Genomic DNA, 23,534 nt, shown 5'->3' with positions numbered 1-23,534 from the left:
GTGCTCTCACAGGCTGTGGGAAGAAGCTGTTGAAAAGTCTCCTGGATCTACAGCTGATGCTCCTGAACCTTCTCCCAGATGGCAGCAGGAAGAACAGGCTGTGAGATGGGTGGTAAGGGTCTTTTAGGATATCTGACACCCTATGGATGCAGCGCTTGCTGTAGAGGTCCAGCAGTGAGGGGCGGGGGCACCTATGATCCCTCTGGCTGTCTACTCCAACCTATTCAGCTTATGTTTCTCATAGTTCTTACAGCTGTTATTCAACCCGGAGATGAGGCTGTAGGTCATAATGCTCTCAATGATGCCCCTGTAGAAGGTAGCCAAGTGCAGAGTGGGGAGACCTGCCTTCCTGAGTCTCCTAAGTGGGTAGAGCTGCTGTTGGACCTTCTTGACGATGGCTGCAGTATTAGTGGTGAAGGTCAAGTCCTCTGCCAGGTGGACTCAGAGAAACTTGACACTGCTGACCCTCTCCACAGCATTGATGGTCAGAGGACTGTAGGCCTGTCTGCTGGGTTTTCTGAAATCCATCACCGTCTTCATTGTTTGTTCTACAGTATATTAAGGAATAGGTTGGGGGACCTGCACCACCACATCAGCTACTCCACCTCCGTTCTGTATACAGCCTAATCGTTGTTCTTAATAAGACCTCTATTTCAAATACTAAATATTGACTACAAAGTCCAAAGTCATTGTTTTGTTGTTATATATATATATATATATATATATATATATATATATATATATATATATATATATATATATATATATATAAAAGACAACAGATTTTTGTAAAAATAGCTAGATCTGTTATTTCTTTCTTTCTTTCTTTACTTATGGTACTTATTTTGGAATATATTAGTTATTACTTCTGGAATCACCTAAAGACATATCTAGTGTAAAAATTAAATTAGAATAAAATAAATAAAACCTGGCAAATAAATAGGAAAGTATATAAACAAACAAAAATATCAAACAATAAAAGAAAATAAATGTTTATATTTGCTCCTAAAATTATTTTTGAACTTTTTGCATATTCATTTACCTTTGCGCTCATTTGTTATTCAGTATTGTTGGGTTTTTTTGTGTGTCCCCGTTGTGGTGACAGAGTGAGACGTCGTTTCAAACACACACGATCTCTGAACAGCGAGGCAGCAACGGTGAACATGGCGGACAAACGGCAGCTCGGCGGCGCTGTAACCGCTGAATCAGAACCAGAAGCCAAGAGGACGAAAACTGAGAGTGAGAATAGACGAGAAGATGGAGAGGACTTTGACCGTGAACATGTCCTGTCTGGGTTTAAAACCTCAAGTGTGTTGAGTGATTCGGCCCGAGAGAAAAGCATCTTTATCCACGGAAAGGTAGCGCTGCCTGCACTGAGAGTGCAGCTTTAACTGTGTGACTGTGGCTGTGGAGCTGAAAATAATGCTTGAAAAGGGAAACGGTTTTATTATAGTGAGCATTCATTGACAGTAGTTTGAGTAGTTTTTAAAGGAAATGCAAAACACCAGCTTCCGGTTTGGAATTTCAAAATAATAGCCCGTGTTAAAGATTTTTATTCAGCTTAAGAAATGACACAAAACGCAAAACCCGGATATTTATGAATCTGTCGTCTTCAGGTTGCAGATCAGGATGCTGTGGTTATCTTGGAGAAGACTCCGATCAGAGAAGACGCTCTGGCTGAGCTCTTTAGTGGATCCACACTCAAACTGGAGATGAGAAACGACATCTACAGCACGTATCGGCTCCAGGCTCCCCCTCACCTTAATGGTATGGTCCCTCACTAGATAAACTGTCTGACTATTGTGTGCATTCAGTCAGATTACCTGTGTGTTTCTGTTATACAGAGATTAAGACCACAGTGGTGTGTCCAGCCACGGAGAAACATGTAAAGAAATACCAGCGTAAGGAAAGCTTCCTGGTCGAGGAAACCGAGGAAGACTATAAGAACATCACTCTGCCCTACATTCAGAAGCAGAGTTTTAGTGTGCAGGTCGGTGTCCTCAGATTAGCTCCTATGTTCCAGGATGCACTTTGGGATGCACGCTGTTCACTTTTCCTTGATTTGTACCTTTCAGTGGGTTTACAACATCCTAGAGAAGAAGGCGGAGGCTGAACGGATAGTTTATGAAGATCCAGATCCCGACGCTGGCTTTGTCCTCCTCCCAGATTTCAAGTGGGACCAAAACCAGGTCAGAGATCACGAATATTGTTATTAAGCAGCTTCGCTGACTTTGAAACCCGGCATTTTTTTACATATCCAAAAGTTAGATCTCATTTTTATTACATATAATCATATAATGTTTTTATGGTGACACATTGTTCTTCTGTACCACAAGATCTCATTTGGCAGTGCATGACAACTCCAAGCTTGAGCATGTGATATTAACAGTATAATACACATGAGATTTAGTGTTTCAGCTTCTATCCAAAACGCTGCAATTCCCTCACTGGTTTGATGACTTTAGTTTGCAGTTTTTAATTCAGCAATTTTGACTAATTCATTTATTAATTAAAGCCCACTGTAACTGTATTTGGAGCAAGATTCTCAAAAGATAATGAATGTAAGCACAAAAGCCAAAACTGGAGTGCACCAAAACTGGGATGTGTAAAGTGTGCTTATGCAACACCATGCAGTGTTTCCTTTATTAAAAAAAAAAAGAAAAAAGAAATATAAATCTCAGTCTGCCTCACAAAACACTCATGTGGATCAGCCTCATATCCCACCCTCTAAATGCACACATACATTCTCACGAATATTATGGAGCCTCTGATCGGTGGTGCTTCCAGTGGTGGTGTGTTGCCCTCTGGCAGCAGCAGTGCGGCCATCCCGCAGCATTACTCACAAGTTTCACCAAATCATTTGTATGTTTACAGCAATCTTGAATCTTGATTGATCCACAGTTTTCCTCAATGATTGTGATAAATGGTAATATCCCCAACCTGGGAACGGGTTTGGTGTGGAAGAACTTGACTGGGCTGCACAGAGTCCTGACCTCAACCTGATAAAACACCTTTGGGATGAATTAGAGTGGAGACTGCGAGCCAGGCCTTCTCATCCAACATCAGTGTCTGACCTCACAAATGTGCTTCTGGAACAATGGTCAAAAATTCCCATAAACACTCCTAAATCTGTGGAAAACCTTCCCAGAAGAGTTGAAGCTGTTATAGCTGCAAAGAGTGGCCCGCCATCATATTAAACCGTATCAGAATGGGATGTTATTCAAGTTCATATGTGCGTGAAGGCAGACAAGCAAATACTTTTGGCAATATAGTGTAACTTAATACGAGCCTTAGTGCAGTTTAAACTCATTATTTATATAAAAATTCCTTCCCTTGCTCTGAAGTTGAATACTCTTGGATCGACTCTTTTGGATCAACACTTTTGCGTGCCAGCCTCAGGTGCCATTTGAGGAATTATAGGCTTCATTTCTCAGCCCCTGGAGTTTTCTACTTACTCAAAGATTTACTGGATGCTGGGTTCTTGGATTGTTAGGCCACTTAACAGCCTCACTACATCTGTCTTCTTTCAGGTGGATGATTTGTACCTCATTGCAATAGTACATCAGAGTAACATCAAGAGTCTTCGAGATCTGACATCAGAGCATATCCTGCTGCTGCAGAACATCTTCCAGAAAGGAAAGGTGAGCTTCATGTGATCTTTGGGTCTCTATTAAAGACATCTGTATGCATATCAATCATCTTTACTCAGTGTGGCTTCATTCATTCTCAATGATATCTGTGTAAATTAGGAGGCCATTTTCCAGCGCTACAATCTTCCAGCCACTAAGCTGAGAGTCTACCTGCACTACCAGCCCTCTTATTACCACCTACACGTCCACTTCACCAACCTGGGCTACAAGGTGCCGGGCTGTGGCGTGGAGCGGGCACATCTCATCACAGACGTCATCCAGAACCTCCAGTCAGACCCCCACTATTACAAAACCCGGACACTGTACTTCCCCCTGACGGCAGATGATGGACTGCTCAGCAAGTTCAAGGAGGCAGGGAGGCTGTAATGGACTGTAAACTTTCAACACCATCCACTGCTTCTCGCTTTCCATCCAAACTGTGAGCTTTACAGTGCACCTGCCCGTACCCATCTTCAAATTGACTTTCTACAAATATTGTGTCTATAAACAAGATTGGAGTTTAATGGCAATTCACAGCTCTGTTCAGAACAACAATATTATTGATCTGGATGGTCTGTTCCCATCTTATCTGTTTTGCTGGCAGCTTTTGTTCTTTTTTAAACAGTTTTGGAAAAGTAATTTTTATATGTCTAATATGCTTTTGTAGCCACGTTAGAAATTATTATTACTCTTTTCACGAAAAGAAACAACAGTTTATAAGGAATTTTTTAATCAGTCTGATTTTAGTGTGTGTTTGTACTTTTTGACAGAATATTGCCAACTAAATTAAAGTCATTTATTTCTGACTCTTAATTTAAATTTGAGTTTGAAATGTTGATTTCAATAAGCTCTTGAAGCGGGCTTATTATGCGTTTCCTTATTTTCTGACATAATGAACTGAGGGGCTGCACCAAACCCCAGGATAAGAGAAATATGGAGATATTTAAACAAAGCTACACTAGTAGAGTCCAAGAATAAAACTGTGGAGCTGAAATTGAGCACAATTAGAGCCCAACCAATATTAGCTGCTTGCTGATATATCCACATTTATAACAACTGATAAATGAAAATGAAAAAAAAAGTAAAGTCGAGGTGGAAGAAACACTTTTCAGCCATGTTATAAGTTTTTAGTTTGGTGCAACTTGTAAAAGTTTTTCTGCTTCGCGTGTAAAGCCTGAAACTGGTTCAGATGCATAGATCCTGATTTATCAGTGTACACACAGTTTTGTGTTTTAGTTGGACAGTTTATCTGCATTTTCTTTTAACCTCAAACAGAAAATTTTCTCTATTTATTTATTTTTAAAATTTTTTATTATGGCATTAAAATAGAATCGCAGAGAGAGGATGACACGACACCCTTCAAAGAAATGTCGTTAAAAGCACTTCCTAACTATCACAGTCCATATACAATAAAGTCACTTAAAGCCAGAGCTGCAGTTCCTCAGCTGCAGCACTAGATGGGAGTACAAATCCTAAAATAATAAGACTTTTAGACTGCAAAACAAAATTTCCAGTCTCTGAGCGATATGCTGAGTCCAACACTCACTTCTCTTCAAAGCCAACTGTGAAACTCTCTTTTTGCATGTAAACACAAGACTAACACTTTTAACCTAAATACCCCATGAATCCCAGGGTTAAAGAGGACCTATTATACCTTCTCTTATTTTCCGTCATATATACACTTTAATATTGGTTCACGCTCAAAATAAACAAGAACAGTGAGGTCAGTGTTTGAACAAGTAATCCTTCATGAACCAAAAGCTCAGGCTTCAGACTGCTCTGAACTCTCAGTTTCAGGCAGTTTTTTTCACTCTTGTCTCTGTATAACGTCAAAGACCGCGGATATCCCTAATAAGGTCAATTCAGGCAAATCTGTTTGAGAGGAGCAGCCAATCAGGCGAAGGTTGGATGGACTGAGTAGCTGCATGGAAGCCCAGTATAAGACAAATTCGGATTATTTTGAACTGTGAATCCTGCAAAGCTGCAGTAGTGGTCCAAGAATAATCATTTAAAAAAAATAAGCATAGCACGTCCTCTTTAACTGAACTCCACTTGTATGATGTTCAGGTGTGATGTTCGTTTGAGACAGACAGTAAATGATGAGGAACCACGTGACAGTTGTATGACAAGCGTCCGCACACCGAGCAGAACTCTGTTCACCTTTTCGAGTTGCTGTGACCTGATAGAGGCCCAACCTCTTTGTCATTAAGATCATTTCTTGCAGCAGACATAATTTTCTTAACTGACCTAAAGTCAGCTGGGCGGCGCTCCGTTTGAGCTCGAGGTGCGTTCGGTGTCCATCGTAAAAATGTAAACTTATCAACAGAAAAGATACTACAGTGTATTACAATTAGTTCCTTAGCCTAGTAACTAATCTACTCAGAACCCGTGTCAAAGACACGGGTTCTGAGTGGTTTGTTTAGTGGTTTGTTGATAAGTTACAACCTGCTCATAAAAGAAACTTGAAAAGGAAGCTGTTTAATGTCACCCAATGCAACCTCTGATTAAAACTTATTAAGTAAACACATTTTTGTCTATTTCGGAAGTTTTGCCACGGGTTGCTGAAGAGGATACCATGATTCATGGGCTATATGCTTGAGTTGATTTTAACTTTGTTAACCACAGGCATGGTGGACTCCTGTGTGTCATTTTGTTTTGTTGACTGAATACCTATCCTGGAAGTAAGATTAGTAGGAAGATACTCTTACAGTATATGCCACCATTAGACATGATATAAAAGTAGGATATGACTGGAGTGTGAACCTAAACTCGTCTATTTGTTTTATGACACGGGATGGAGGAGTTTCCCCTGAACGCAGCACACGGAGCCGAGGACGCCAGCGCACGACTGAGACAAATAATCCAATCATTAGTCCAGTAACGGCGCTGATGTCTTGGTTTCAGTCTCTGAGGGATGACTTCACCCTGAGGCCGTTTGAGATTCAGCAGACACAGTGAGTATCCCCGCAACGGTCTGAAGCTTCCCCGGCCAACTGTGCGTCATCTCTGGGACTTGAGCTTTGTTTTGAACGGAGATGGTGATCTTTGATTGGTAGTAATCGATACATATGCTTGTTACAGTGTGCGGGATACAGTGCAGTGCTTGTTTGTGTGTGTGAACTGAATTAGTTGAGGGAGAAAACGTGTTTGTATATATGTGTGTGTGTGTGTTCCTCTTTGGGCTGTGATTTGCTGACAGCGCTGAGGCCGTGTAGGTGGGCTGTAATTATTCTCTGGAGTTTTTGAAATCTGTTAGTGAGTCTTTATGGACTTTATTTTCTGCTGGTGTTTCCAAAACACTCTTTTATGCACTGGTGTGAAACGGTGGCTAAACTGGAAGTAAGTTGGTGGTAATCCCAAAAGTTTGCTAGCAAAATAATCAACTTTCCTCTCAGGCAAATGGCACTTTCCCATCACACAATTCAACACCAGCATAAGTGTCCTGGCTTATTTTAGAGATTGCTCCTTTTGGTAATTTATTCTACATGATTTGGGGCCATTAAGATCATTCTACAAGTAGGTCTACCGTAAACTAGCTTTAATTGGTTAATCTGTCAAAGGGATCCTGGTTATAAGCCCCAGCTGATCGTTTCTCCTTGAGTAGCTCAGTGTCCGTGATTCATCCATGCACCACCTCTCATGCAAGGTTTCCATTCATTGTTCATTCATTGTAGCATTTAAAGGCATATTTCCCCTAGTGTCCTGATGAGTCAGTCATTCTCTACAACTTTGTAGACTTAGTGAGATCACACCAACACACACGCACACTCTCGGTGCATGTGTGTGAGCTCAGTGTTTGGTGGAGGCAGGTCAAGGACAGTCCAGATTAAACAGTTATCTTTCACTGCATTTCACCACAGTAATCCTGAACAAAAACACTGACTGATTCAGAACAAAGTCATGCTGTCTGTCACTGTGACTGAATGAAAGACACTATTGATCAGGGATCAGCTGATGAAATCCACCTGCTGCAAAAATGATGCTGACTTCTGACTGCAGTGTTTCTTTGTTCTAGAGATGACGCCAAAGCGAACTCTGTTCCACTTTAAAGCGCTACTATACTTGATTGAGTAATGACGTTGTACTAGGCAGTAAATCCAGTTAGCATTATCACACTGGATGAAGATCCGTGAGCTTGTCTGCTCGCTGTCTGAGAAGCTTGTTAAATAGGCTTCTGTGTGTGTGTGTGTGTGTGTGTGTGTGCGTGTGTGTGAGAGAGAGAGCTGTCAGCTGTCAAAGTCTTTCCGATTAAAGGTGTGATTAGGTCATCTATCACTAGGTCATTTTTTAAAAAACAGGGTTTACCTAATGTCCTGTTTGTCCTCGTAAGGAAATGCTCTCACGACAATTCAGTCATTCATAATGTGACAAAAACACACTCCCATGTGTCCAGTTCAGAGCATAACTGGGTGGTCTTTAAAGCTTAACATCTGTGCAGCCTGGGTGAATGTCTTTATTGATTGTCCTTTGGAGACACCCTTTTTTTGGGGGTCGGTGGGATGGGGGGGGTTCACCTGCCACCCTGTAGTTAGTCAGGAAAAACAAGCCTGTGTCAATTCAACTGCAAAACAAAATGCAGTCAGAAATGAACTATAAAATAAATGCAGATTCATAAAAGTGCTGCAGTAAATGTAAAATCCAGTGATTTGACTCATGCTTAAGATTAAAAAACTGAAAATCTTATCCTGTTCTGATTTTTTTCAGATGTATCCATAGTTTACAGCAGTGGATACTAAAGTGCTGGAGAACCTGTTTACCACCAAGAGATATCATGTTGCGTGTAGCTGTAGTTGATACAGTTGTAGAGAGAAGCTGCACATGTCCTCATGGCCGAACACAGCTCTGACAGTTAGTGGTTTTGGATTAATGTGTTATGTAAAACAAATTAAAGTCATCAGAAGCTGTTAAAACTCTATTAAAGCAGTTTGATTCTAGTGTGGTATGTGGTGCTAAACACTGATGAAGCACTCTGGTAATGCTAATAATATGTTTCAGTTTTCACCTTTTTTAGCCTGTTATCAGTAATTACCAAGCCAGCTGAATTCAGCAGGGTTTCATTTGTGTCGTCTGCGGCCTGGCAGTTTGTGTAAGTGATGATCGGGTTCAGAGGCGAATTCTGAACCGAAGGTCTGCTGGGACTGAAGCGATCGTACTGCCACAGGTAACACACTTTTGTCAGAGTGTGTTATCTGCTGTGTGCTATTTAAAGGAGATGTTTTTGCTTAGTGAAAAACAGTCTTAAAGATTTATGAGGCAAAAGAGTACCAGAGATATATTGAGACTTCAGAAATGTGTGGGGAAAATACAACGATGGTGGTAAAACTACTAAAGAAGCTTTGTAAAACTTTATTTTGGGCAGTTGGCAAACTTTTTAAGCAGATTTAACTGGTGCACCCCCCCCCCATGCAGTTGCTTCATAATAATTCATAATGCTTCAAAATAACCATTCCTTTCTAGATGGACAGGTATTTTGATGCTTCTAGAAAGACTGATAGCACTCACCTTTCACAAAGTAGCCATACCCTTACTGATACATAAACTACAAACACAACAACCAGCTGAGCCGCCTAAAAGGTGGAGTTGTACATCAATCAGACTGCATACAGTTAAGAGGCTATGAGCATGATTTTATTTTTTTTTTCCCTGTAAGTTTGCCATTCAAACATGGAGGTGATCTCTGGGGATGGACCTAACTACCATGTGAGCCATTGTTTTGTGAAGTCTTGTTTTGAAGCCTCGAGATGAGCATGTTCATTGTCGCCGTCTCAGTGTTTTGAATTCGGCCGTATTGAATGGGGGGTGGACTATTAAACGGTGCTCTCATTGGCAAATGACTTGTCAGTCAGAAGTTGTTAGCCAGTGAACATATCCAGGAAAATCCTCCTTTCTGAACCCTAGAGTGACCAAAATATACAAAATGAACTTGATGTTTTATTCAATGTGACCTGACATGAGTGTCTGAGACCATAAACTTTCACCGAGACCTTGCTTTCAGACAAAGTCCCAGAATGAGCCATTTGACTACAGACTCACTCTGTACATCGATGAGACTGGACTGCAGCCTCTGGTAAGGCTAAAGTGTGTGGGTTTATCGACAACTTATAGTGTGGAGATATACGAACTGTTTATAAGCATCGATTGCCAGATGTGGAGTTTTTCCTGCTAAAAAGTCGTCCCTATTATCTACTGAGGGAGTTCACTGCTGTGGTTTTGGCTGCTGTTTACATAGCCCCCCCCCCCCCGCAAGCAAACTCCACGACGTCATTAGTGTGTGTTAGAGACGGCTAATCTGATGCTGCTTTTATTGCCACCGGCGACTTTAACCAGTGCAATTTACGGACTGTATTTCCTAAATATTATCAACATGTGAACATTCCCACCCGTGATAAGAATACCCTGGATCGTGCCTACATTAACATACGCGGCGCATACAGGGCTGTACCCCGCCCCCACTTCGGACACTCGGCTCATATCTCTCTGTTCCTGTACCCGGCCTATAGACAAAGACTGAAACAAATAAACCCTGTTACCAAACAAGTTAAACTCTGGACCCCAGAGACTGAGAGCACCTTGCAGGACTGCTTTGCTCGGACAGACGGGGATGTGTTTAAGGCTGCAGCCACTCAGGACTCTTCTGTCAGCATACAGGACTATGCTGAGTATGTGACTGGGTACATTAGCACTTGTGTCAATAACATCGTACCCACCACATGGCTCAGGAAGTTCCCCAACCAGAAGCCCTGGATAAACAGTCATGTCTACCACATGCTGCGTGCTCACTCTCTTGCATTTAGATCAGGCAATGAGACGGAGTACAAAGCTGTGAGGTATGGACTGAGGAAAGTCATCGGAGCAGCCAAGAGGTGGTACAGAGAGAAGCTGGATGGGTCTATTCTACTGCTAACTCCAGGTGGATGTGGCGAGGGCTACAGTACACTGCAGACTACAGGACCACCAGGAGCATCATCAGCTCCAAAGGCAGTCTCCCAGATGATCTCAACATCTTCTACACTCACTTTGAGTCCTCCAGCTGAAGCACAAAGAGAGAACTCGCACACACCCGTTCTACCTGCCCTTCCTTCCTTCCCCTAATGGTCTCACCAGGTCAGGTGCAAAAAGCACTGACGAGGATCAACCCCCGTAAAACAACCGGACCAGACAACATCCCTGAGCGAGCTCTCAGAGCATGTGCCAGCGAGCTGGCTGATGTCCTCACCTCCATCTTCAAACTTTCCCTCAGCCAGAGCACTGTTCCCTCCTGCTTCTAAACTACAATCATTGTCCCCCTTCTCAAAAAGAGCCCACCCACCTGCCTGAATGATTGTAGGCCAGTAGCACTCACTTCAATCATCATGAAGTGTTTTTAGACAATGGTGCTGGGCCACATTCAGTGCAGCATACTGGACACTCTGGACTCCCTGCAGCATGCCAGCCAACCCAACAGGTCCACCTCAGATGCTGTTGTCATTGCACTATATTTTCTTTCTCTTACTTGGAGAATCAAGATCAAGATCAAGAAGACTTTATTGTCATATATATGTAAACATATAATGAAATAAAGAATAAAGACTCCTATGTCAGGATGCTCTTTGTTGACTACAGTTCTACCTTTAACACGGTCATTCTACATTTGGCCTGCACTCCACCCTGTGCGACTGGCTCCTGGACTTCCTGACTGGCAGACCCCAGTCTGTCAGGATTGGTAACAAAACTTCAGCCAGCATCATCACTAATGTGGGCACTCCACAGGGATGTGTCCTCAGCCTTATCCTCTACACACCCTGTTCACCCACGACTGTGCCGCCTACCACAAGGATAACACTATCATAAAGTTCACAGACGATACCGCAGTGATAGGACGTATCACTGGCGGGGACGAAGCTGCCTACAGGTGGGAGGTTGCCAACCTGGTGTCACTGTGTGTGGACAACAAAAATAGAATTTCATTGTACAGGGAAACATGTTTCTTTACTGTTCATATGACAATAAAACTTGAACAAACTCTTCAGGAGAGTGTTCACAAAGCTCCCAGCTGGGGGCCGTTTTCGCATAGACTTCTATAGTATATCTTCTATTTTAGCTGATGAGTGCATCTTTAATCATCATTTAGTAGTGTTTGTGTTAATTAAAGAGTTGACTACACACAGGCGATCATAAGTAAGCTTTGGTTTGATTATCCTTTTAAGAGGTTAAAAAGCATTTTTCAGTCAGCATTTCAGTCTCTGTCTAATTGTGTTGATTATGCAGTTCAGCAAAGATAAAATAATCCAGTTCTGGTCAGCTTTGCTTTCTTTTGTATAACAGATTTCATGCTGCTGTGCTTTGTTTCTGCAGCCTTCTTAAACCAGGTGAACATGGAGTCTTAATGATGGCCTCGCCAGGTTTTGAAACGCTTGTGCTGGGAAACAAAGAAGCGCTTCAGTTTACCATGACAGCCACATCCAAACAAAACCTTCTTTAACAGTTTTAGGAAAAAAGTACACATGCTGAGAACCTCCCTCACCACTTCAATTAAATAAAGATGCATTTGCTGCTTCTTTAGGTCAGTTAATCATCCTTTAAGGCCATGCAGTTTGATTTTATGGATGCCAGAGTGGAGCAATGAGATACTGACGCCCTGTAAAAGCTTCACTTTCAGGTCATTAGGTCATCAGCATTCAGTTATACAGTTTGTATGAGCTGCTCAGGGCCCTCCTGTTGCTTTAGTGCTCACAAAGATGCATGGGCAATAGATGCAAATAGAGTTGAAGAACACTTTTGTTTTTAATCATCTCCATAAAGCTCAGCTGGGGCCTGAGATGGGGAGAGAGAGAAGAGGAGATTTCAGCTTGTTGGTAAAGTGTGTCCTGTGTAACATTTCCCTCACACACAGCACCACCACCCAGCTCGGCAGGCTAAGGGCAGGAGTATGATTACAGGCCTATTTACATTACAGCATAGAGCAACGGAGAAGGGGCAAAAAAAAAAGAGGGCGAGGAAGAAGATGGTTTCCAGATGTGAGGTGGAATTCAGAGCAGTGTGATTTCCCCTCCTCTTCCTCTATACAGGGAAAGATATCTAGATCAGCCTGTGTGTGTTGTTTTGGAGAGAATAGGAGACACACAGAAACCGCAAAACAGAGGGGACGGAGAATGCATTGTGCTGTGGGTGAGTGAGAGGAACCAGAGCCAGCAGAGGGGAAAGGAGTGGTGGAGATGAGGAAGGGGATGGAAAGAATAAAGAAGAGAAGCAGGGCCTGCGGGTTGACCACAAGTCCAGAGATCTAACTCGAGGCATTACAGCCGACTGGAGGCTTTTCTGGCACCACGGTAAGGGGGACGAGCACTGCATGAAAAAAACATCAGTCATTTCAATGAGGGCGCCGCAAAATGAAGGGAGGATGTATGGCTCAAGTTCCTGAGTCCACATCATCAAACTAGAACAAAGATGTGATTTATAATTGTATGAAGCAGATTAAAGGCACAAAACCCTCACACTGATTCTGTAATTAGCAAATATTTGGCTTTTCTTTTGGTTAAATTTATTGGCCTGAGCCATCATTTGGTGAAATAAAATTCCATTAAATTCTGATTTTTCATTGACTTTGAAAACACACAACTTGCTAACTCCTATGAATGGGTTTCGTCCGTGACGGTTCCAGATTAAATGTTTTAGGTCTCGTGTCCATTTCTTTCAGTTTTGCTTTATGAAACGTCCCCTCTCCCCGTCACCCTCATACTCTTTCCCTCCGTCTCTCTCAGCAGGTCCAGACTCGGGGTCGTTTCAGGAAATACCAACTTCCATTTTTTTCCCCAGAAACTGGCCAACATTCCTTGTGCCTCTATAAACAGAAAGCTGTCTGATTAATGCATGCGTTTTCACATACGAACATGCACAGCCGCACACGCGCCATGCTGTGATGAATTGTTTGTGCACTGAGAAATTCATATACACAGGGACTCTGGAAAGCTGTGGAGGTTCCTACACTCAAATGGATGTTATTAATCTCCTTCAGCGGGAGTCTATATACTTTAGAGACTTCCTGAGTTGAGTTCATTTTAGCAAGTAAAAAGAAACCTGCCTTGACTGGCTGTGTTACTGATACCTGAAAAGAGACAGACTCCACCTGCAGAGTTAAAGCTGCTCTAATTAATATTTTGATTTTGTGGCTTGGGGACTCTGATCCCTTTAATCGCTGTAATTCAGTTCTGTTTTGTTTGTATTAATCTAATTTATAGATTGATTTCATGTGTACCCTTTTTTTTTTTAAAAAAAAAAGGTACAGATCAAATCATCTCAGTAGTATCGAAACAATTTGGTTGGTACCCTAAAAAGCTCCGAGTCCGGTGCCTGACCCTAATGGTGGCATCTCTAAATCTGACCTTTCACTGGTGCGAGACTCAAAATGCAGACATGAAAATAGGTGAAAAGCATCAGGAGGATATCACCAAGCAGCGTGCAATTGTCAAAACTTACTGTACAGTTTGCCACAGACTGTGAATGGCCCGAAAAAGAGAAGATGAATAAGAGAATGCAGAAACATTATGAATCCCTACACAGCTTGATTGCCCCCTAATTACTACAGTGCAACAGTGCTGTCTGTTTGGTGTATTGCCTAATCAAGATTGTACATCACTTCCTTCCCTGCTGCCTGACAGCCGAGCACCAACTTGTCTAATTGATTTGACCCAGTTTTTTGGGAGATGATGCAGACTTTACATTTCTTTGAGTTTAGAAACACTATTGCACTACTGAATCATCCAAGGGCAGTAAAGTAAAGACTTTATTTGAATTTTCTAGCAAAATAAGGAAATCACAATTAATTATTTTTGCACAAATGAACGTGAGTCGCACAGCTCCAAGAAAACTACAAAAGAGATGATCAAATGCACAGGCTAGATCTATGTTACATCTTTAGTCGCTAGCCCAAGTGGCTGGAAATCCAGGCAGCAGCAAGGAAAGAGATTCAGGAGACTCAGGGTGGGAAATCCCAAGAGCCTGGCTTCTGGTATTAATCTCAAGCAAAGCCAATTCAGCACTGAATTTATTGGTGGAAATGCCGATTAACCCATAGATTAAATTGGTGGAAATCCTCCGTCTATACAACCTCAGCCTGAGAGGGCCCTGCCTGACAGTTTATTGGCATTGTGATGTGGAAGACTGAGTGTGTATGCATGAGTGAAGAAATTTATTAATCCCAGCATGCCATAACTGATCTTAGTGACTGTGTTTGCATATTATTGTGTTGAAATGGAGCTGCTGAGCTCTGGAACTGATACAGACTGTCTTTGTTTACATTCTCTCTTTCTCTCACACACACACACACACACACACACACGCGCACACACACACGCGCGCGCGCGCGCGCACACACACACACACACACACACACACACACACACACACTTAAAGCTCCAACATGTCTGAAATGAAAACTGAATCACAGACAGCATTCAGTCTGGGCATGTTGGGATTGAGAAATGCGTTCCACGTTATTCCGTCAGCACTTTGATGATTCATGTGATTTGTGTGTTTGTGTCACTTAAGAACTGAGATAATACTGTCTGTACTGTGACAAAAGCAAAACTTTACACTTTCACTCTTTTAACTCTGACATTAACTGTTAAAACATGTAAAGACATGCCCCGTTACAGATAACATAAAATCTCTGGCTATTTTGATCTATAGTGATCATTTAAATAATTTTGCCGCTTATCTTACAAACGGACTCACTGTAGCAACAAGAAATCTCAGGATCAACCTCTAGTCTCACACAGCTTTAGCGCTCCGAGCTGTAGTGGCTGTTTAGTTAAGCTTCCTACTTACCGTGATTAGCTGCCACAGGCTGTTGTGCGCCACTAGGCCTCCTCCTGAGATGGGGAGAGCATGAGGCTCCACGCTTTTGCATTTGAAGGATGCTGAAATGCAACAACTTAAACAAGCAGCTCATTTTTAAAGCTTGATAGATGGAAAAATTTATTATAAGGGAGAGTTTATAGTAGATGGTGTTTTCACTTTAATTCGAGGTGGTGGCAGACAGCATAAAAACTAGAAGCAACCTAGCTGGCTCTGTAAGACATACCAGCACCACCAAAAGCTGAGTACATTAAACAGTTTCTAGTTATTTTAAATTATTTAAAAAAGGAAATATGAAGAATGTTAGGATTTCTTGACTGGGCTTTTTTGAATTGTTGGTCACCAGCTGAGGAAAAAATAAATTGTCCAGGATTTAAAGTACGAACGCTACCAAGCATGGTTAGGAACACACAAATAAAATCCAGAATTATGTTTTCACTCACTAAAACGAAAACAAGGATTTATCGGTTGGTTGTTTAGTATAATTAATTGTACTCCAAGTTTTGTTGTTTGCCAGATAATTGTATTTAAAATGCTCCAAAGGCTCCAAACCTGGTTGAAAAATCCTGCTCGGTGATACAGGTTAGCAGAGGTGAAGCCTAGTAGACAGTGTTGCCAGATCTTGCGACAGAAACAAGCAACCAGCTCTATGAAAAGAAGCCCAACTGGCAACCCACAACACTGTGTAAACCTGAGGCCGCTTTTAAACAGTATATCTCTATAGTAGTATAGCTCACTTTGTTTTGTCTCATTGTGTTTTGGAGCAGTAAAACCCATGGCTCTTAGCCTCATAGAAGAGAAGGGTGCACAGTTTTTGTGTGTGTGCTTGTCTGTATCAGCATGTTGAACTAAATCAGCATGGTGAGCACATATTTCACACTTGCAAAATCTGGGGAATGCCTTTGGTACGTCTCCCATTAGGACCGCAGCTACTTTCAGAGGTGTATGCGGACACAATTTATTTTTTATTTATTTTTTTTTTTGGGGGGGGGGGGGGGTGAGAGGAGGAGGGGAGGTGAAGGAGCACAGGGGGTGCCTAATCAGCGCCTTTCCTCTGTTATTGATCATTTCTAACGCACAGCTGTTAAATACAGAAAATGCGACTAGAGAAATAATTTCGTGGCATCGTTTTGGCGCAGCCCTCTTGTGCGGCGGATCCATTCTTTAAGTGCGCTCTCTTTCTGCCACTCTTTATTATATTTTTTTCTATATTTTCCCCGCTTACTTGAGCTCATTCTTGCGCTCCCTCCTCACTCTGGGCTGTTATGAGTGTTTGTTTGAGTCTGCGCCCGGTCAACTTGTGCAGGAGCGATAAACAGGAAACGGGGGCTTGAAAGGGACAAACTACCTACCACCCGTCTTTTGCTTTATTATAGCGCGCCGAGAGATAATCAATGAGTTTAACTCGGAAAGAAAGTCAAGCCCAAATAAGCAACTCCACGTTCAAAAACAAGCCCAAAAAACCGCGACTCGCGAGATTTGCAAGCGACTTTAGAAAAAAAACAAGCCCAAAGTCGCTTATAATAAGCAGATTTGGCAACATTGCTAGTAGAGAGCTAGCAGCTACTGTCGCTGCTTATGTGGGCACACCCCTAGTAATTTAAAACTCTGAGCCAATAGACAGTATAAAACTCCAGCTACTGTGACTTGCCCCATTGGTTTGTGAAGCCCTGTTTTGAAGATAAGCATTTTCACCATTGCTAGCTTAATGAGAGTCTGTGAAACTGAATGCTCACTGGCTAACATTTAGTTTCACAATCTGGCCAAGGAGAACACCCTGAATAATCCACCTTTCAGGAACACGGGATGACTAAAATTCACAAAATGGACTTAATTTTTTTTTATTCAATATGACCCAAAATTGAATGACTGAGGCTATAAACTCACCAGGAACCTGTTTACTGAGGTCAAGCCTGAGGGTCTATAAGTGTAAAAACTGTTAAATGTTAAAGTTGGGTATTTTAACAAAGGAGTCAGTGTGTCAATCAGTCGGACATTAACCAAACCACAGTTTCCTCTTTTTTTTTTCATCCCTGGATGTTCCTGCTTGGACTTTACATGTTAACTAAAAAGGTTCAGTGTTGAAGGCAGGTGGACGTTCTGATCTTTTGAAGAGAGCTAGCTGGCTCCAACTTCATGTTGGCATTCCCATTTTCAATCAAGATATCTCATTAGGTTTATCTGGCTCCATCAATACAACAGTTGTGGAGTTTAATCATTTGTCTTTAGGGTTAATTGTGAAAACTGTACATTTTATTGCAGATTTCACTGCAAATAATGCGACACTTTACTTTTTTGCTCACTGTCTTTTTACTGAAACATCTGACATTAAATTAGTAAAAGTAAAGGTTAAAAAAAAAACAAACAAAAAAAAAACACTTGGTACTCATTGGTTTCCATCCCATTTAACGGTAGAAAGAGATGGTGAAGGATAAGGTTGTGGGGGGGTATCTTGTTCACACATGCCTCCTCCCTCCCTCTCTCCTCCCTCTTTATCTTTCCTCCCTCCCTGCTTTGGCAGCATTACCAGTCGTGGTGACTGGGAGGAGAGGAGCGAAGCATGCAGCCACTAGTCAGTCATTTATAGTTCATTGTTTTCATCACTGCATTGTGCCACTCAAAGAATTTGTACTTCTTTTGTGGGACGTATTTACTCAAGGAAATACGTTTTCCTCTCATTTTAAAGGGAGATTCAGTTTTTCTAACTACATTTTTGTGCTTCTTGCATGATATTCTGATTGTCCCACTTTGGCTGCTGCTGAATGCGAGTCCTGGAGTGGTTTAGGCTGGCTTGCTGTTGTGCCTTTCCTGCCAGATTTATGAAAGAAGAGAGGTCTGTATGAAATCTGACTTTAGTGGAGCTCAAAAGTAGGAGGAACCTCAGAGGATGGTTTGACTTGGAAGAGAGGGCTCTTCTCTTGTGGAGTGGCATCTTTTCTACTGCGAAGAGCAAGAAACCTTCGGTATCCAGGGGGGCAAAGCAAGATTTCAAACTCGTAGCCCAGGGGGACATCTTCTGTTTTTAAAGGGGAGAAGAAAAAAAAAGTCATATTTTGGCTTCATTTCATCGATGCGCCATGGCTGGGATGTATGGATGCTTTAAGGGTCGCAAGTAAGTCTCAAAGAATATTAGCTGAAGATTGCAACATCTTGTTCTTGCATCACACCTGGAAAAAAACAGGTTTACTCACCTACGTTGCTTCATCTGCTCGTTCATGTCATCAACACAGTCTCTACAACCCTGTCAGAGGATGTCGGTGCTGTTGGTCCTTTTTGTGGGATTTGTCATTTTCAGTGTAGAATTCCTTCATAATGCAGACCACTGACTGCTACTGGTACCACGTGTTCTCATTATTGCACTCTACTGATTTTTGTGACCTGCTTTCCACAATATGGCTTCAAGTATGCGCAGGAATAAAAGAATGTTAGAGTTCACTGACCTTTATTTGTGTCTTGAACACTGTCTTTTAATGCAGTGGTCAAATCAAAACCCTCTTTCTCTTTGTTTATCAAGACAATTAATGACTTGCTTGGGAATAACTGTCAACTGTGACTCCTGAGGTGGGTTTTGACTGGAAGTGAATGATTAGTCAGTAAATCCTGGAACCAATGGGGATTTTGTTTTGTGTTGTACACTGGAATCGGATGGATGTGCATGATTTCCTGTAAGTTTTCCTGGAACAGGATCAATTCATGTTGTTGCTCAGTATGGTGTGATACTGAATAGCTGTGGCTATGATAAGAGTTTTTCCTCAGTCAAACTTGGGTGCATGTTTCTGTTCTTGCTGATTGAAGTCCTCTGTGATTTTAATGCTTTGAATTGGCTAAATATAGGACTCTGAGCTTGGCAGTGTGATTGGACCACAGAGGCTTAGCATAATGAGTGCCTTTAGCTTTTTGACTACAGTAAAGAGTCTTTTTTTGTAACAGAGCTGTGTAGATGTGGTGTTGGTTACACTGATACCCCCTTCAACTTTCTTTGTCTTTGTCCTTCCAGCCTCACAACAGTCCAACAGTGAAAGCTTTTACGGTCCTCTGAGAGGAATTCGGTTGGACAAATATTTCGTTTTTGTGTGTGTGTGTGTGTGTGTGTGTGTGTGTGTGTGTGTGTGAGAGAGAGAGGGAGAGAGACAGACAGAAGGTGAACTAGAAGAAGTGGAGATGAGTTGAATGACAGCCACACACATACAATACTGTGCAAAAGTCTTGAACCACCTTTTTTGTGGGGAGTGATATAGTGCTTGGGAAATTGGTAGAGCCAGTTTATTGAAAATGTGCAAACATACATGGATATACAGTAAATAATGCAAAAATGGAGTCTGTGCAATTCTAACAGGCTTTAAAGTCAATATATTTAGTAGGACCACCTTTATTCTTCAGCACAGCCTGAACTCTGAGGCAGCTTTCTTGTCATTTCTTTCAGCAGGCTTCTTGAAGGACATTCAAAGCTCTTCTTTGGATGTTGTTGCCGTTTGTTCTGTTCTCTGTCAAGATGATCCCACACTACTTCAGTAATGTTGAGGTCCAGGCTCTGGGGAGGCTAATCTAATCTATGTCTGTGTTCCACTGTGTTTTTGCTAGGCAGGTATGTTTTTACTGTACTGGCAGTGTGTTTGAAGAATGAAACTGGTGCCAATCAGACACTTTCTCGATGGTATCGCACGGTGGATATATTTTCTGTGTTTATAATTCCATCAATTTTGACGAGATCTCAAACACAGCTGTCTGAAATGCGGCCGCAACTCATGACAGCGCCTCCATCATATTTTACAGATGTCTGACCTCCTCCATACATAATTTTTTCTAACCAAAAAACTCAAATTTGGATTCATCGTGCCATCAGATCTGTTGCCACTGATTTTTCAGTCCAGTTATTGTGTATTGTGGCATACCTCAACATTTCCTCCCTCCTTTAAGAATGGCTTCTTGATAGCCACCCTTCCACTGAAACCTTTTTTTTTTTTTTTTTTTTTTTGCATTTTTGGCCACAGCGGCTTTCACTGATAGTTGAGGGAGACAGGAAACAGGGGGAAGATACAGGGGAAGACAAATTGGCAAGGTCTCATGTCAGGTCTTTGTGGATATTACTTTCAGATATCATTCAAATTTTGGGTTCATAGCTATTTGGGAAACACCTTGTTGGTGCAAAACAGTATTATTTTATGCCTGTTATCGTTATCATTTTTCAGAGATTTGAGTGTCTAAAGATAAAGTTTGAAATTGGTGCTTGGCTAAGTTCTCTGTTATGCATAAACACCACACTGGTTCATCCCTGGAGTTTGATGCCTTTTTTATGCTTGAATGATTCATAAATCAGTGTTAAGTGGCTTAATAAACAAAATAACATTCCTCTGAAAATGGTTGGGTATAAGGACCGGACTGAAAATAAATGAAAAAGCAGCCAATGTCAAAAGACAAACTTTGAAAGTCTGGCCCCTTGAAAGTAAAATATAAAGGAATGATGAGTGGCTCAAGATCTTTGCACAGTATTGTATTCAAGTAAAGAAACAACTTTGTTGAGGTATATAGAAATCAAAAACTAGCTTCATTCAGCTCTTACTACAAATTGGCAGAATGCACTAAATCCATGCTGGGCCTGCATTTAAATTGAAGTCATGAGATAATGATTTCAATTGGGGAAGAAGAGTATTTGAAACTTTTGGTATTTAAGTGGTTTTATTTTAGAGCATTATAGTTAAATATTATTACTTGCCCTGTATATTTTCAAATGCCTTAAATGATTCATTCGTTTACAAAGGCAGGGCTGGTATCTTTCATTCAAACTTTCCAAAACTAAAAACATTAGCAAATGTGTAAGAAAATGAATCTTTTATTTATTTTTTCTGGTGAACTATAAGCTGCCAATCTTAGCATGCTTCGCTAACTAGCTTACTAACTTTATACATCAACCTGTAAGTTCACGTAGAACCTGATTAAGTAGGGTATTTTGAGGGGCTGAAGCATGCGTAGTTCTACTGTTTGGAAACTTTAACAGTAGCAAGTATGTTCTGCTCTTTAGTGGATTTAAATTTACACTCAAACGAGTGCAGTCAGTGCACAAGATGGCTTTATGTTTTCCAAAAAATTGGTACTGTTATTTATCATTATGTTAAAAATAGGAGCAAACCATTATAAAATATAAACAATGAAACACAAATGTAACACTACATTTAAAAACCAAGCAGCTCAGACTGGTTTTTAACTCGTGAACTGTTAACTCCCAGAGTCGTTAAAATTGATGGGTGCTAGCTTACATTTAAGCTAGCTCGTAAATATACACAACAGTAAGTGAAGTGAAGCTAACCTTGAACCCCCAACCCAAATAGGTTGTTTATTTAAAAAAACAAAAAACCCCACTATTATTCAAATCTAAAATTGTTTTTTGCAAAACTCAGTATATGTATCAAAGCTGAGGAGAAGTGTGTATTCTTACTTTCTCACCAGGTCCCACTATGTTTTTTTGGTCCAAGAGTGATTATCTAACTACAGTAGGTAGAGTTTGTATACAAGAAATGGTGATGCAGCTGTAAATGAATGTAGACTGTGCAGAGTGACTGAAAGTGTTTGGTCAGTTGCTGTCTTGAGTCCATGTAAGGCTTGCTGCTGAGGGCACCTGCAGAAGGGAAAAAGAGATGAGGGAGCGAACATGGCAAAGAAAAGACAGCTGGATGATGTGAGGAACCCCCAAACCCAAAAGAATGGTTTCTCAGTTTTAACCAAACCTGAGTGTGAAAATCATTTTGTAGTTAAAGGGTTATTTATGAAGCGATGTGGATGGGATCACAGTTCCATCTAGTAGATCTATTTGTTTATTTTTTTAACAAAGAGTGATATTGTAGTTGTGGCAGCAGTGACGCAGGGGTGAGCATATGTTCTGTGGCAGTAAATAACTGAGCAACATTCAGCTGCCTTTCCATGAACTGGTGAATGGACTTCAACTCCAATGTCTAGGACTGCTGTAAGCGACGGTAGTCCTTTTTCTAGTCTGCAGCCACAGTGAGCTACAACATGGCATTAACAGCTCTTCAGCTACTGGAAGTACTGCAATCCAGCTTGAAATGGGTCTCAAAAGCAGAATCAGGTGGGCTGTGGTCAGCTGCAGTACCCAACACTGAAGTTGAAGTCTTTCACAGGACGAGAGACTTGAGACAGATGAAAGGCATCAAGGACTGCCACAACAGCAACCTGACCAGCTTGCCTAAAGAGAAACACTGGATGCTAAGGACTGAAGCTAGCTGTTTACTACTAAATAAGCCAGAGTGGACTGTACAGTAGTAAACTGACCATGCAGTTGTCTCAGATTAAAAAATACAAATAAATCATGGCAGGTACCTGGATGACCCACCCAGGAAAAGTCTTTCTGTGATCTGGCATGATCTGAACAAACACATTCTTATGCATGAGTAATTTTTCCATGACTATCACAACACTTATATTTCAGGGCCGGTTACTCACCACAGTGGTTTATCTCCTGCTGGATCACTACGTTTCAGATGAATGCAATGAGAAGCTAATCTGTCTATTCTCACTTATCTGGGACTCTGGATTGCCTTGCAACAAGCAGTCTCTTGTTCTATTTCAGTTGTTTTGAATGAAACTACATTTTATAACCATCACTTCATACTTCATCTGCAATTGTAAGTCATTTTTCTCACACACTAGGTCTGCATAAACTAAAGGCCTGGGTATATCAGAGATTTTGTTGGTGCTCCTCTGTGATTTGAGCAAGCAGGGATGTGCAGCATCATATTGCGTGTTAAAGGTCATTGTAGTTCGCTGGGTTGTTATAATGCTTGATGGGATTAAATCACAACTGCCTGAATGTTTAATGCAATGCCAGGAATTTCAAGGTTTATGCATCAGGGCAAAGAAAGTTGGACAGACTGTTTTATCTGTAGTCGGGTTTCCCTCTGACAGACAACCAGGAGTAATATTTTTTCTGTATTTAGTGGTGGAGACCATTCAAAATACCATTTAAAGCTATAAATTTTAGTAGCTGACAGACTGCTACATGCCAGTATCAGCCTGTTGTTGCTGGCTCCTGCAGGAAACAGCATGCTAGCCAGAGAT

The 23,534-nt window shown here is 41.4% G+C and overlaps 2 protein-coding genes across 2 annotated transcripts in view; both read left to right on the top strand.

Annotated features, from left to right (window-relative positions):
- The first annotated feature begins 1,136 nt into the window (after positions 1-1,136).
- dcps (decapping enzyme, scavenger) lies at positions 1,137-4,442 on the top strand. The gene is made up of 6 exons (XM_030739615.1): positions 1,137-1,358; positions 1,617-1,767; positions 1,845-1,990; positions 2,076-2,189; positions 3,531-3,641; positions 3,750-4,442. Exons 1-6 carry the CDS (start codon positions 1,164-1,166, stop codon positions 4,014-4,016), a joined length of 984 nt encoding a protein of 327 aa, XP_030595475.1. The 5' UTR covers positions 1,137-1,163; the 3' UTR covers positions 4,017-4,442.
- A 2,009-nt stretch (positions 4,443-6,451) lies between these two features.
- LOC115786677 (cancer-related regulator of actin dynamics) overlaps positions 6,452-23,534 on the top strand; it is a 47,673-nt gene continuing 30,590 nt past the window's right edge. Inside the window, exon 1 of the mRNA XM_030739001.1 lies at positions 6,452-6,583. Within this exon, the coding sequence (XP_030594861.1) occupies positions 6,519-6,583 (65 nt within the window). The 5' untranslated portion in view covers positions 6,452-6,518. The remainder of the gene's footprint in view (positions 6,584-23,534) is intronic.

This window comes from Archocentrus centrarchus, chromosome 10, assembly GCF_007364275.1.
Source record: "Archocentrus centrarchus isolate MPI-CPG fArcCen1 chromosome 10, fArcCen1, whole genome shotgun sequence".
NCBI lineage: Eukaryota > Metazoa > Chordata > Actinopteri > Cichliformes > Cichlidae > Archocentrus > Archocentrus centrarchus.
This window is presented reverse-complemented; position numbering and strand designations above follow the sequence as displayed.

Excerpts from the sequence above, each read along its gene's own strand:
- dcps (XM_030739615.1), top strand. The coding sequence starts at position 1,164 with ATGGCGGACAAACGGCAGCTCGGCGGCGCTGTAACCGCTGAATCAGAA. Across the intron at positions 2,190-3,530 it reads TCAAGTGGGACCAAAACCAG|GTGGATGATTTGTACCTCAT; the intron begins GTCAGAGATCAC and ends GTCTTCTTTCAG. Across the intron at positions 3,642-3,749 it reads ACATCTTCCAGAAAGGAAAG|GAGGCCATTTTCCAGCGCTA; the intron begins GTGAGCTTCATG and ends TGTGTAAATTAG.